General features: G+C 40.3%; 1 protein-coding gene across 2 annotated transcripts; it reads right to left on the reverse strand.

Annotated features, from left to right (window-relative positions):
• Positions 1–5,429: 5,429 nt before the first annotated feature.
• On the reverse strand, positions 5,430–16,087 carry unkl (unk like zinc finger). 2 transcript variants are annotated; one of them, XM_029436798.1, is made up of 16 exons: positions 15,943–16,087; positions 15,083–15,292; positions 12,822–12,998; positions 11,876–12,009; positions 11,649–11,784; positions 11,457–11,574; positions 11,145–11,229; positions 10,665–10,819; positions 10,283–10,471; positions 9,577–9,627; positions 8,887–9,064; positions 8,698–8,787; positions 8,390–8,620; positions 8,034–8,221; positions 7,705–7,962; positions 5,430–6,964 (listed from the first exon to the last, which is right to left on the reverse strand). In XM_029436798.1, the coding sequence occupies exons 1-16, from the start codon at positions 16,005–16,007 to the stop codon at positions 6,809–6,811; spliced, it is 2,421 nt and encodes an 806-aa protein (XP_029292658.1). In that variant the 5' UTR covers positions 16,008–16,087; the 3' UTR covers positions 5,430–6,808. The 2 variants fall into 2 exon arrangements, with proteins under 2 accessions (XP_029292658.1, XP_029292659.1); XM_029436799.1 differs by lacking the exon at positions 10,283–10,471.

Consider the following 16,087-nt stretch of genomic DNA (forward strand, 5'->3'; position numbering starts at 1 on the left):
ATCAAAATCATTTTCACACTTTGTAAACTCGTCCCGCGGCCGGACTGGACCCTCAGGGGCGGTGGCCCATTGGGCCGCATGTTTGACACCCCTGCTCTACACTCTCCTGTACTGTATGCACCTTTTAAAGTTGGTTTGCAATCCGCCAATAAATAAAGAGGAGAAGAAGAACCAGGGCAGCACGCTGACCCGAGAGACAAACATGCTTTCAGTTTCAGACAATACAAAATGTTTAATAGAAAACATTAATGAACATTTGAACTGTTGTTTGTTTTCATTGTTAACAATAGTGAGCGAGCATTAAATCATCCCTCTTTGCCTTTCTGGCCCTCAGGTGTGCATAAATATATATATTTTTAATTCTAAACGATCGGTTGTTATCAGTTTCGCTCATTAAAAGCAGGTCATTATGGGTCGTCAGTACATGGTGCAGTCCTAATGTAAACTGTATGGTTGGACTGTCTGTAACAGGATCAGGATCATATCAGAAAGCTATTGAAGACGTGAGGAGGCTTTTCCCAGAGGGGCTCTGCTGTGCTGAGAGCAGCACCATGAGACAGGAGCAGGTATGCACGTCTCACACAGGACTCAGAACTATTGTTGCACTTTCCACTGATGAAGATGATTCTGTGTTTGTGCTTTCAGATACTCAGCTTGCACTCAGATCCTTTAGCCTCTTTGGAGCGTGAACAGAGCGGCACACGGGCCTCTGTGGACCCGGATGATGCGTCACCTTCGCTGGCATCAGGACCAAATGGAGGTTCGGACTACTCGTCTGGTTTTATTTCATAAACAGACTATATGTATTGATGCTCAGCTTGCTTTATGCTGCACGTGTTCTCGACATTACATTGGTCTCACTTTAAAGTCAGAGCATTAAACATTGCATGGTTCATTCATCAAAGCTAAAGCAGTCACTTTATATCACATGAATCGGGACTGTTCTGGGATAGATGTTGAAATATGACTCCGTTCCAGATGACCTTTGTAAACCGAGCAGAAAACAAATGTTGTGTTTTGCTTGTTTTATTGGAACCAGGGATACATAATGCTCCCTGGCAGACAACCTGTCTGCTGATACCAGCAAATGCTTCACCTCTCAGCCAAGTGCCACCTCAGCTGGACATGCTGGAGCAGCTGCTGAGGTCAGGCTGCCATCTGCTGGCAGGGAGGATGAGCATGCCGGATAGTGAGCAGAGGAAACACATCGCTGAGACACTGAAGGTGTCATCAAGAGGGCATGAAAGGGTGAGAAGTTTGGCTCTGAACGAAGTTTAGTTAGAGCTTACTTTCTTATTGTTAATCCCCCTGGTTTCTCCTTTCCTTTAAAGATGTGTCATCTTCACGCGGCACCCTGTCTCGTCGTGGCTCTGCGAGGGAGAGCGATTGTGACCGGCTTTAAGTCCATCCTTGAAAGGTATAGATACAAAACAACTAAAACATATTGTGCACACATGCAGAATATTTATATAACATAACTTTTCTTCTCTGTGCCTTTCATCGTTACTCGAGCATTTACAAAGAACGCTCGGACCTAGAACACGTGGGGGAGAGGATGATCTACCCAGACAGTCAGAAGGAGGTAATTCATCTTATGTGGTGTTTGTAGCGGCCTCATGTGAAACCACACAGGTGTGATAACGTGTCAACATTTGTTGTATTGCCATAAAATATGTTTCATGTTTGAACGTATGTATGTTGTGGTTTCTCCTCCAGGCCAAGCAGCTGATTGGCTACCTGTTTGATGCTTTGTCTCCCGACAGCTGTCAAACTAATGTGCCATAAAAAGTACAAGCCGGCCAAAGGTGCTGCTACATTTAACATGTTCATCTCTGTCCATTCTTATTTATTCCAATTGGTCAGAAAAGATTGTTTTAGATTAATATTTTCCAAGTCGCTGTAATCCAATACCTTTCCCCCCCCCTCATAGAAACCCCCACCTTTCTTCTTCTCTGGTATCACCTCGACTTTTTAAGACACACACTTAAACTTTCAGAATTTTATTTTGCAAGTTTGAGACAGAAAACGTTTTCACACATTTCAGATGAAAAATTATTTTAATTCTCAAGATGATAAAAATAATTGTGTGAACTCTGTACACCATTGCATAACTGTAGTGTAACAATTTAACAAGTGTTAACAAACTAGTAATACACTACAGAAAATATGCTGTACACAATCCTCAATGTAGAAAAGAAGAATCTAGTATTCGAAGACTTGTACCTAGTTCTGTGTTCACAACACAAAATAATATCAATATACCAACAGAATCATTTCCTACATATCCATACAGCTCGTCACAAAATAAGAGACATATTGTTTAATCTATAAATAAGGAATAAATCCGACATTAACTACATAAATCCAAGAGATGCACTTTCCTCAGGTTGAACACGTTCTCTATGAAGTCGCTGAGAGAAATACATTTCCTTCCTTATTCCTCGTCCTGCTGACAAACAGAAACTTGCATTTGTTTTAGTTCTAATAAATGTTTATTGAATAGCAGTTCACAACTAGATGCTACATCATAATGAATCGACTGCGCTCCATAATATCCAGTGACCCTATTCATCCAATATCTAATTTAGAACAATACATTCAATATTTCAGGGCTTCAATGTTAAAATAACATTTCTACTGAAGGTTTGGAACAACCCGTTCCACATTCAGATTATTTACTTGCGACAACACGTGTTGTACTAGTAGTTTACTTAATTTGAACAGCTCCACACATCATACTCATATACATGTACAAGATTGCATAAATCTTCAGGCTCCACTTTCATAATATTCCAAACAAAAAGACAACACAACAACTAACGATAATGCAAAATAGATGAAACTATTCCAATGCAGAGCATAATGATACGTCTGTTACGGCTCATGTACAAGATTCTTCCTCGTTGGTGCTTCTCCTTACAAACGGTTGAGTTTTTGGTGCCAAATGAGAAATTCAGATTAAAATGATGTGTTTAATGATCTGCTGCGTTTTTTTTAATGGTATGGCAAATACAGAGCGAGATAAAGGATTATCAGTCAAATATAAACGCTTGCTTCCTCCTGTGGATCTTTTTCTCTCCGGCTCCAGTGGCCTGAATCCAGAGGATCGTTTAGCAATCACTTTGCGGTCTACAAAAATATTGTAAGGCACTGCAATTTTGATTCTAATTAAACACATTATATTTCATATTCTGACATATTCTCTTCATACCGATCAACATTGTGTAATTATTAAAAGGCACAGACGTACGGGAGAGCTGTGCTTATCAACTGAACGTTAGACTATTTGAATTGGGGCGAGCAGACCACGAGAGACCAACGACAACTCACTTTTTAATTACGTCTGTATCTGCCATTAATGTTTGTCACAATCATCATCTGTCCCGTCATTTTACAAAAACTACAAATAATAATTTGGACCACAGCTTTAAGAGACAGGAAACAAAGAGTCCGGTAGAAAGAAAGCACCGATCGGAACAGCATATAATGCATAACCATCACGTTCCAAAGTGACTCAATCCACCCGCAACACTTCATATGGCCACTTCAGAAGCACAAATGTCTTTCACCTTCAACATTCAGACAACATAGTGAATCCTCACTGTAAGGTCGGCGTGCGCCAGTATTGCACAAACGTTAACGCAGCACAAACACACATTTTGTAAGGACCCGTGCTTTGTTTGATCATTTCTCACTAAATTTAGAAAAAGAAGCCGCATTACCCTCGATGAACACGATCTACTTAAGGTTCTAGGTGATTCCTTTGTTTAAATCAATTTAGGTCTCCTTACTGAAACAGAACCAAAGATAGTACAAAAAGAAATAACAACAGTTCAGGTCTTTGGTAAAACTGCAAAGAATGTGCTCAAGTCCATTAATGTTGTAAGCAGAAGATCATCCTCCCGTCGCTCACTGCGAGGACACACGTCCTCCTCAACGACATATTCAATCAAATCCAAAAACACAATTGCTGCCCCCTCCCTCTGCGACCCGGCCCAGGCTGAGCTGCCGTCTTAGAAATGATTTGAATTCTGTTCGAGGGTAACGGTCCCCCTTTTTAGAATCCGTATTTGGAACGCTACTAAAACACCACTTTGGTTGATCTTTAGACTTTCCACACATCATTCATTTAATTGGCTTCACAGGTCAAACTAAACCCTGTGGAAGTAGCTGCACCGGGGGGGGGGGGGGGGGGGGGGGGGGGGGTCTGTGACATCATTCTTAGTAGTACTGTAACTTTGACTCGATTGGATTTACAAATCGATAATTCAATCAAATAAGATTTAGTCTGGTTTGTGAAATGTGAGCTGTGGCTGCACGACAACATTCAAACATCTAAATGTAGAACAACAAACTACTTTAATACCTTTTCCTGAAGCAGCGAAGCTCGCAGAACTTATTAAGCCTTTACTACACCAACAACAAGTTCAAACTAATATTGTGGCAGCGCCGCAGCGTTGTGTTGCGTAGCGGGTTAACGTATCGCAGAACATGTCATTTAATAGAATCATGAAAACACTAAAACACTAAAATCCTCTCTTGATCATTTTTCCTCTGAGTTGCTTAATTGTCATGTATGTGAATGTAAACAATTCATTTGCCATATTCAGAAGTAGCAAAAAGGATTTTCTATTGAATTTAACTCAGGAATAAAAGGTGGTCTTCTCTTAAACACAGTAGAAGGTCATGAACCTCGGCACAACACAACTCTCCATTCGCTGCACAATTATTACAAGAAAACTAAAGTTCAAAAGCATTCTTTATATGTTGCTATACAAATTCATCCGTCCCGTTTGCATACTCCCAAACATTGGATTGAAAAACTTAATTTCAAAAAGACTGAAGCTGCATCGAAAGAGCACCACGACCAAGGAATGAGTGTGTGTGTGGGGGGGGTGGAGGCTCAGGTCTAATGATGTCAATGTTTGTCTTCTACCGCAGAAATACTTAAATGGGATTGGGCCAAATACACCGGCATATATTTATATACACACACACACATACACACACACACACATATATAGTCATGTGTCAATGCTCCTGCAAAGTAAAACAAGACACAGGATGCAGAAACCTGCGCACAAGCTTCAACTACTCGTGTTCGCTCTGACGACTCTACACGTGACCTTTAAGTTAAGGCAAGGCACTTTCCAGTTAGAGGCCGATATGTTCTAGACAAGGTCAAGAGGCTAGATTCCTACAAAAATCACCATCTCAGGCTTTTGGCAAATACAATACATGCTTCTCTAGCAGGCTAGGCCATTTAAATCTCTACGAAACAAAGCTAAGTGATTGAAGAACAGCCCCCACATGTCGCATGTGCCTCACTGATATTACAGCTGCTGGTTATGCCTCAAATGCATTTTAAATTTGCACTTATTTGATTGAATTCTTTTATAAATCTAACTATGAAAGTAGAAACTATTAAGTACTTTTCTATGAAATCTTTATATGTTGAACCATGCCATGATTTAACAATAGGAAACACAGTACACACAGAAGCTTCAGACATCCGCTTATATAGAAAACAAACAATTACAAATCTAAAAAAAAGACACAAAAGAAAACCTACAAAGCCGCTTAAAAGCAAAGTTCTATATATATATACCCTTTAATAAAGAAACCTTCTTCAGGGGAGTTGGTCAGAAAGAATGATGCTTGACTGGGTGCATTAAAACAAACGTTAATGAAAATGTGTCTTTGCTTAAAGAGGAGCACGTTTCAGCGTTTCCTCTGCGAGTCTGAGGGTTCAGCATTAAATACAACACATCTGCATATTCTCTTTATATTGTTGGACAATGCTTTGAGCACAGATGGACTATGTTCCCCTCAGTTACGCCTCAGTGTGTGTAATAAATCCTCGGATCATGGAGCTTCTAAAATTTAAAATCAGCGATACATTTCACACGTCATCTCTGGAGGTTGCAATTAATTAAAGTAAATGTCTCCCACACTTTTATTTATTATGTGTATTCCTCTTTAATTAAAGAAACATCAGCTTTGAGTTTTGCCCATTTTATGTTTCCATCCCTTGAGTTGAGTGAACGCGTCCTGGCAGTTTGAAACATTGAGTGATTTCTGTGGAAGGCTACTGTGGTCATCAATACAAAGAATACTTTGTTTAATAAACTTGAATGACTGAAGAACGACCTAAAGAGTTACAGTAGAAGTACATAAGAGTTTTTTAATGTCATTTTAAAACTAGAACTTTTCAGTAAATATAGAATTATACAGTTACAGTGAGTAAGTGCTCGGATTTCCTTCTTCAAATACAAGAATGCGATGCGTGTTAAGTCAAAAAGCTTTTTTTTAGTAAATCCACGAGATTTATCCACAAGTGCAGTATTTCCAATCAATCAACAGTAAAACACAACAACTCATAACGTCTCAGTGAAGACGGCGTCGAACCAACGCCGTTGGTCCCGTTTGCAATTTCAAAAAAAAAAAAAAAAAAAGAATCTGTAATTATGTATTTACTGTAAAAGCAGGTTGGGCGGGGGGGGGGGGGAATTCATGACGTCATGTAACGTCGTCACAGACATCGATGTCCTTTAGTGTCATGGTGTACGGTCATTTAATATTCTAATCTGCGCGAGAGGCTCGTCACACAGAACGCCGTCAGGTCGAAGGTAATGAGCATAAAATGAGCAAACACTACAATGATTGAATCCCCCGGACACAGTCTGATGCATAATACTATTTGTTTGGTCAGTCAAACATCATTGTAGTCTAAAGTAAATCCACCACTGTATGAAACAGACATTTAGAAAACGTTATCCCTATGAGCAGTTCCTCCGCTAGTTGTACATCACCACTTCAATATTTTTGTTCTACAGTAGGGACATTCTGTTTTACTAAGTACACAGTTCTCACATAGTACATAATGTTGGCAAGGCTGCAGGACAATGCAACGATCATGCTTTTGGCAAACTATACATTTCTTTGACTGAAGCTGATATATTACCTGTTGGGAAAGAAAAGAACGGAGATCAGCTGCAACTCAGGAAAACACAACTTTATGCAGACAAGACGCATGCATCTGAATGATAAGCATCTGAATGATAAGCAATCTGAATGATAAGCATCTGAATGATAAGCATCTGAATGATAAGCATCTGAATGATAAGCATCTGAATGATAAACATCTGGAATGATAAGCATCTGAATGATAAGCATCTGAATGATAAGCATCTGAATGATAAGCATCTGAATGTAATCGATGTGAAAGCATCTGGAATGATAAGCATCTGAATGATAAGCATCTGAATGATAAGCATCTGAATGATAAGCATCTGAATGATAAGCATCTGAATGATAAGCATCTGAATGATAAGCATCTGAATGATAAGCATCTGAATGATAAGCATCTGAATGATAAGCATCTGAATGATAAGCATCTGAATGATAAGCATCTGAATGATAAGCATCTGAATGATAAGCATCTGAATGATAAGCATCTGAATGATAAGCATCTGAATGATGATAAGCATCTGAATGATGATAAGCATCTGGATGATGATAAGCATCTGAATGATAAGCATCTGAATGATAAGCATCTGAATGATAAGCATCTGAATGATAAGCATCTGAATGATAAGCATCTGAATGATGATAAGCATCTGAATGATAAGCATCTGAATGATAAGCCGCTTCAAAAGCTAGAGGCTAAAAACGAAATTGTGTGTGTGATCTAGTCTGTCTTACCCCGTCTATAAGGTCTAGGTCATTACGCAGCTGACTCTGGAGGGAGTGAAGCTTGGACAAGGGGAGCTCGTCCAGCTCTCCATAGCTACGTAGAAGAGGAGTTCCAGGGGTGCGACAGAGCACGTCAAAGTCCCCTTGGAGCTCCTTCAGCTTGCGCTGCGTTTCCTCCCATTTCTGCTCCGCCAGCTGCCGCTCTGCCTCGGCCGTCTTCGCTTGTTCCTTCGCTTCATGAGCGTCTTTCTGGCACGCTTCGCAGGCCTGGAAACAAAGTCGGGTGATTAAACACGCTAAGACGTGCAATGGTGACGAGAGTCACTTCTGACACTGACCTGTTTGACCTGATGCCAGGCCTCCTCCCATTGTTTGATCTTCCTCTTGGCCTCGTCCAGGTCTCTGAAGAGGCGGGCCAGATCGGCGCTGCTGGTCGTGGAGGTGAGGCTGCTGAACACTGGAGACGGACTCGGTGAAAAGCTGCCGCTCACAAAGTCCCAAATGCTGCTCGCCCCCCCATTCAAGCCTAGTGTCAAGCGCACGAGGGAAAAGTTACTTTCAATTCATTTGGATGTTATTGAGTAGAAGTGCAGTAAGTCTAGAAGGACTTTTATTAAAGTAACGACACAGAAGCAATAAAAGTAAGTATTAAGTCAACTACAGTAGAAATGCTCACGCGACGCCATCATCTCACCCAAAGAGTTCTGGGACGAGGAGGTTCCCAGAAGGCCGTGCTCCTGCTTGGCCAACATGTTGGAAGGTTGATTGTGCTGCGATATGGAGGCAGCCAGCAGGGACTGCGACAGCGACTGGGAGAGGGAGCTCAGCGGGGAGGTGGAGAGCGATGACGAGGAATTAAACGAGGACGAGCGCGCGAGGGAGCCGGGAATGTTAACGGGTGCAGATCCCCCGACTGCCCTTTGACCTGCGGAGACAAAAGTAAATACTGTTGATGCTTTGAACTTTATTTACAAGCAAATCTGACCAACTAGGTGTCCTTACTCGTCAACCCCACACTGTCGTCTTGCTCCTCGAGCTCCTTCTCCAGAGACGCAACATTAATGTCACAGAAGTTGAGGTCCAGAGCGGATCCTGAGGGGAAACAAAACACATCTGGCTGACACTTAACACAGAATACAAGGAGGCTGTCGTCAGCGCCAAGGCTTCACCGTGGACTTTACATGCACATACCTATGACTGACTCCACTGTGTTGCTCCCTGGATAGAAAGGAGTGGCTTTTGCATTCATTGTTGATAAGGTGGTGGGTGAAGAACTATCTGAGCCAATACTAGAGGCCAAGCTGGATGTTATACTGGAGGTAAAGCTGGATGCCAAAGGGTTCACCGCAGAGAAAACTGTATTTTGTGTCTGAAAGGGGAAGCAGAGAGAGCATCATGTTTAAAGACAGGCTGCTGTTACAGGTGCAGGATCAACAGATCTACCTGAAGGGAAGAACCAGATAAAAGAGCTGCATCCTGTATTACAAGATATTCGAAATGTGCAATGATTTGATCAAACAGAGATCTTTGTCAGGCTTTTGTATTTTTATTTATATATTTATATATATATATATATATATAGTATATATATATATATATATATATATATATAAAAATATATATATATATATAAATAAATAAAAATAAATATATATATATATATATATAATATATATATATATATATATATATATATATATATATATATATATATATATATATATATATATACACAATATATATACAAATATAGAAAAATATTAAAAAGAATATATAATATAAAAAAAAGATGTATATATATATATATATATATATATATATATATATAAAAATAAATATAAAATAAATATAAATATATATGCAATTCACTTAAACACAAACCTGTTTTTCTTGGTCCATCAGTTTCTGATCCACCTGCCCCTTGTTCTTAATCTAAAAGTGATAGAAACGTTTCAGTGACAGAACTCAACACTACACTTCCAGGCACACATTATCAAATAAAGGCATGTTTGCACTGTAACTAGCAACAAGCTAAAAGCCTATTTACACACAAATGTTTTGCCCTGAACCATTATTCACTTTCCCAAATGGAGCAAACTATCGAGTGAATGACACCCGATCAGAATCACAGGTGAGTAACCCGAGTGTGTAACTCTGTCTGACACCTGGAGCTCTACCAATGATTCAAACTGGATAAAAGAAACGACACATTTTAGTGAGTGGGCGACATTTTTCAATAATTACACATGAGGAAGCAGAGAGCTCAACCTGAGGGGGATTCTCAGTGTAGAGTTACAAATACATTATCTTTCAGAGACTGACTTTAAGATGGAGTTTCTCAGATGTTAACAGAAAGCCACATTAGATGATACGTTTGTTGTCCCCCAGGTGTAAACTACTCCGTACTATTGAGCTTAACAACATCCAATGAAACGATCTGAAAACAAAGCAACTCGTGGGGAAAAGTGTCAAAAGTAAAAATGAATGAGAAATAAGTAACTCAGTGCTCAGATCCCAGTGATGCATTCAGTGTGAGCCCTATGTCGTGTTGTATTCTTCGTAAAGCTGAAGAGAGCAGTCTGTGTACCTGATCCTCTCGTTCAAAGCCCGGAGCTTTGGGATAGTTAGACGTCAGAGATGAGACGCTGGATGAGGTGGACTCTGAACATAAACTACTATTAGTTAAGGATTTGGGCCTGCACACGGATCCCACTGGGGATAACAAAGTGTCGCTTCCTGAGCTCGGAGTTACAGTTGAGCTATTAGAACATGAAACCTGAGAAAGAGAAGTGCACACGACCATCATTCTGAATGGATCCATCTTAGATTGAGAATGTAGCTCACTACGGTCTTAAATATCACGTTCACTGACAAAGCAGGAATGAAATGTGAAACAGTAACGATAATAATGACAACTCAACGTCAGAGCAGCGACGACACGCCGAGCCGACACACTTCTGCATACATACACTTCCTGCTTGTCCGTTGCTGCTGGTGGCGCTGCCTCCGCTGTTCCACTCGCCGAGCGGACACTCTGAATACTGCTGAGAGCCCAGCTGGGACTGTGAACTGGACTGAATCACCGTCAGCAACGAGCTCATCGTCTCCTCCGTGGAGGGGATTCCTGAAAGCATGACAGATACATTATTAAATTCATAAAGCGTGTAAACAAGCAGCCCTTTGCTTGTGGCTGGAGCTGCAGGATATGAAGTAAATAAGCCATTTGCAATAACATAGTTGAAGATATCAATATTAATGTTGCGATAAATAAACAGATGTTCTTTCATTAGTGCAGTTTTCTACTGGTACTGTTATTAACTAAAGAATCCCTTCAGTTAGTGCAACATCTTGTGTGAGGATTGTGCCGTTAAAATCAATCAGAATCTTAACTCAAAACATTCTGTATCCCCCCGAGCACTGAGGCAGCATCCAGACCAACGCTCACTTACTTTCTACATGTGCAAATGCACAAAACGGTCCTCTGGGACAGTATCCAGTTTGTCTCATATCATTGCATTTGGTAGATTTGTAGATCTTAGAGGAAGAGGAAGAGGAAGAAATCACAAGACTATGAGATGCAACGTAATGTAATGTAACGGAACACCTTATAAACACAACATCTTGGACTTGCAGCAGGATTACAGTCACTTCTCACACGACACATTCTCTTTATGCCTGTTATGGTGACTCGTTGTGGGTATTATCATTATAATGCATCATGAAGCTTTGAATCCTCCACCTGAAGGACTGAATCCACTCACCTCCGGGTGAAACTGCTGTTCAGTGCGAGAGTGACAGTACTGGCAGCTGTCTCCACTGTCGCACTTTGAGGGTTCGCCCCATTCATCCCCATGTTTCACATTGGGACACGGAGTTGACCTGCACACATAGAGTCAGAACATTAAGGCCATTACAAACACACGAGCCAACGTGTTATTCTCACTTAAACTCACCTGTACTTGAACTTTCTTGGATTTCGTCTTCGATCTCTACTGTTGTGGTAGTGGGGGCAAGCGTAGCCCTGTCTGCATAGTCTCGGGGGCTTAGTGCACTGATCCGTTTTATAGTTGGCTAAAACGAAGTTGGTATCTAGAAAAAAGGCACAACTTATTAATATTATTCATCTGTTATTTTTGCAGGAAACCCGAGCGATTTGCTTTTGCATGAGCCCGTTGCTCACCTTGCCATCGGGGGTCTTCTGTCAGAGTTTTCTCAATCATGGCTTGGCTGGCTAACACACCCGGCTGCAGATCAGGAATACCTTCCCCAGATCCCAGCTGTCCGTTTTGAAGGGCCTCTTGTGCTTGAATCTCTCTGCGCACATGAAATCAGGGTTATTTCTTTTATCCTTTATTTCTCAAAACATTAAATAAAACATATCTTGGTAGATCACCTTTAAAATGTATATAAAATATATAAATATTATATATATATATATATATAACATTTAAATATTATATAAATAATTTTAATATTATATAAATAATATATATATATATATATAATATTTAAATATATATATATAATATTTAAATTACTTATAAATATTTAAATTATTATATAATATTTAAATTATTTATATATATATAATATTTAATTAATTTATATAATATATATAATATTTAAATAACATATATAACATTTCAATAGTGGCAGATTTATATTTAATTATATTATACAGTATGTGAAATGTTGTCTTTTAAATCTTAAAAGAAAGACAAATGTCCTCCTCTGTGGAACAATAAAGTTCATCTTGAATAACATTAGTTACAGACAGATGTAACAGCATGATAGAAAAATAAAAGAGTTTTATCCCTTTAACTCCTGAACTTTGTGTACACTAAACATTTTGTTGAACTTTTGAACTCTTTCAGCGGCGCACAGCTCGATGCAGCATGTTTATCTAGTATCAGATGTTTATAGATAGAGATTTCTGTTTCAGAAATTCATCGAGTCGAGCCCTCAAAACCGAGTTTCAAACTAAAACGTGAGTCTGGCAATCCATTAAACCTTTTCAACGCAGCCATTCTGTTTACATTCTGTCTGAATTGGCTGATTTGTCGGTTCCTTTGTGAGTGAAAGGTTTGGCAGGGAGAAGAGAGGCCACTCTTTGCTTTGTATGTCACCTGATATCATAGACTGGAGGTCGGAGATCATGTGGCCCGTGAGCAAAAGCACAGTGGAGGCCATTCTTCACACAATGCCCTCGAGCATCTGTCTCATGGATACAAGTGCCAGTCTTGTAATAGCGTAGATGGTACTTGCGCTCCGTGTCACCAGTGGTCCGGTGCAAATAAGGACAGCTGAGGAGGCAACGACACAACATTGAAAACATTTAGTCAGTTCTTAATAAATAAAGGTGATTTAGCGTGACATTAAAATAATGCAGAAAGGAAGAACCTTAAATCTAAAATAAATAAACACCACTCAATGCAACTCTGCATGTGCAGGCAGCGCGTGTCATGTGACAACATTATAACATGGTCCAAAAAACAATGCACACAATCTTAAATCAGGAACACGATTCTACTGCGATTGCAGAGCTGACACAGCAGCAACGCCTCAACAAACGTAACGTTTGGCCAATAAGCTTCTTGAATAAACCAATTTGTTTTCCTTTCTTGGAGTAGCAACAGTTGCTATGGCAACACAAAAGGTCATACGAAAATAGCTGGCATTGGCAGCGGAGGAATTGTAACAATGGCGGACGCTCATTTTCCATTAGTTCAATAATCCTATTGCTTTTTTTCCCTTCCATGTGGGGCTCAACTGAATGCTGCTCCATTTCTAATTCCCAGTCTCACAGAAAGGCTTTGGAGAATTCACGATGCCATGTGCAAAACAATGGAGACGATATGGTCGCATATAAGAAACTAAATTGTTATCTGAGCGCAGGGACACTTTAGGTTTAGCTGAAGAGAACAGCCATTATTGCCATGAGGCCCCCGGAGAACCTGGACAGTGAACTTATCTCCAAGACGAAGAGGTCAGAAATGTTACATTTGGTAAAAACTAAACATGCAACAACACAAAGGAGCTTTGCAATATTGCATCTGGGATATCTGCAAACATCTTTAGCAACATCGCCAAACAATTACCAATAAAATCCTGTTTATCTGTGCAAATAATAATAATAATGTAATTAATGCACAGTTTCACATCGTATCTTCAGAGCACTGCTTTCTGGGGTTGTTCATGACTGAAGCACACAGTCCTCTCTTTCTAAGCTCCATTCAGCTGAGCGCATGAGAACATGTGTCCATTAAACAAAGAGCTTTCTTATCCTACACGTGTGTTACTATAGCAACAGCGATCTGGTGACACCAAGACGTTTGCATCTCTTAGAATTTCCCTCAAAATGCACAAACATGATAAAAACACATGCCGTCAGTCCCCTGCTAGCATCACAACAGAACCGTTAGCTACACAAGAGGGCTGCACAATATATCGGTTTATTCATAGCATAAATAAATATAAACACATCGCAAAAGACGGCGATATTACACTTTGAAATTTAAATTTAAAAATAAAATAGAAATTCAACGAGCAACTTGCAGTACTTCTTTTTGTATTTTAGCATTAAACTGCAGGCTGCAGAAAGACTGAGTACACTTTAATATGTTTATTTATCGCAGGTAGAACTGCAACAAGTCGATTAATCGGTTAGTTAATTGGTGGAAAAATAATCCCCAACTATTTTGATAATTGATTTATTGTTAAAGTAATTTTTCATGCAGAAATTAATTGCAGAAAATGCTGTCAGCCTCTCAAATATGGAGATTTCTCTGTATTGTATCCTATTAAACTGATTTAAAGACGTCACCTTGCACTTTGAGAACAAGTTTTCACTATTTTCTGACATTTTATAGACAAAATAATAATTATATTCTGCAGGTATTGCATATTTCCCTCACATTGTGCAGCCCTAATACACAGCAGTTTCTCCCTGGTCTGTGTAATACATAAAGTTTCACAATGTTTGTTTCAGTCACTGTAAAACTCCCCATATGAAGCATGACGCACTACTTATACAAACAAACCTTAGGATCATTTAAAGGGACATGTCCTGTGCTTTCAACATTTTAGATTCTGCATCATAAACATGGCAGCAAAACATCAGTCTGCAGCTGCACCATGATGCACGGACACCATCATGATGCACGGACACCATCATGATGCACGGACACACCATGATGCACGGACACCATCATGATGCACGGACACCATCATGATGCACGGACACCACCATGATGCACGGACACCATCATGATGCACGGACACCATCATGATGCACAGACACACCATGATGCACGGACACCATCATGATGCACGGACACCATCATGATGCACGGACACGTTCATGAAGCTGCAGGATGGAAACACTCACTCATCTCCATCCGGGCAGATGCCTGTGGTCTCGTCGTATTTCGTGCAGTACACGTCGGGGCTGTAGTTAAAAGTTCCGTCTCTTCTTCGGATGGGTCTTCTTCTTCGCTGGTTGAGAAAATGCCAATGAAAGCACGTAAAGGGTCTGTGCTGCGTGCACTTGTGCTGGAGGAACAACGGGCACTGCTCTGTCCTGAACTCCTTCAAGTATCTGACACAACAAGGACAAAACAACAAAAAGTAGAATCAACCACCACGTTTTAAAAAGACGTTTAATAAGAACAAACGAGTCGAAAGCGAGGAAAAAGTTCAGTGAGGTGTCGCGGTATGCTGCTAGTGTTGTAGCTTACTATGTATTGTTGGGTCACTAACGTTAGCTCGCTATTCACAGCGTAAACTACGTAAGTATTTTGACGTAACGCAGGTAGAAAGTCCCGGAGCGTACGTCTATAAATGTGCGTAGCAAGGGGGAACTCAAAATAAGGCCGAGCTATTTACAAGCAGACTGGTTAGCGAGTTCCTGGCTAATCATTTAGCAGACCAAGTTGACGGCACAACATTCAACGGATTATTTAAAACAACTCCCCAACTCGGTTAAACAACCGTAAACGGTTCCGTGAACGCGTGGCTCGTCACTTAAGTGATTTAACACGTCTGTGTTTCCCACATTGGTGTCGTTAGCGTGCAGTCGCTGTTTGCTATGTGACGTTAGGTAGTCACAAAGCCTGGAAAAGCACCATGTTTTGAACGCAAGCATAAGAGTTGAGGAATGCAAGAAATGCAAACGCGCATATGTGCACGTGCAAATAACATTTTCTACAACGGGTGATTTGGTTGTTTCTTTGAAGCAGCTTTACTCACGTATAGTGGGTAGGTTTCTCGGTTTGAGGAGACGCATTGGCCGCCGTTTTCGAAACCGACGGCATTTTCAGTCAAAACAATGAACTGCGCATGCGCTCGGATCTGTTGCTCGCGTCCATGCACGTCCGCCTGCACGCTGATGCAG

Source organism: Cottoperca gobio, chromosome 8 (assembly GCF_900634415.1).
Source record: "Cottoperca gobio chromosome 8, fCotGob3.1, whole genome shotgun sequence".
Lineage (NCBI taxonomy): Eukaryota > Metazoa > Chordata > Actinopteri > Perciformes > Bovichtidae > Cottoperca > Cottoperca gobio.

What these genes read in the sequence shown, in the direction of transcription:
- unkl (XM_029436798.1), bottom strand. Translation starts at nt 16,007, where the DNA reads ATGCCGTCGGTTTCGAAAACGGCGGCCAATGCGTCTCCTCAAACCGAG. An exon ending in TGATGGACCAAGAAAAACAG is followed by an intron (nt 9,065 to 9,576) that starts GTTTGTGTTTAA and finishes TTCCCCTTTCAG; the next exon opens with ACACAAAATACAGTTTTCTC. An exon ending in CGACAGTGTGGGGTTGACGA is followed by an intron (nt 8,621 to 8,697) that starts GTAAGGACACCT and finishes TTGTCTCCGCAG; the next exon opens with GTCAAAGGGCAGTCGGGGGA.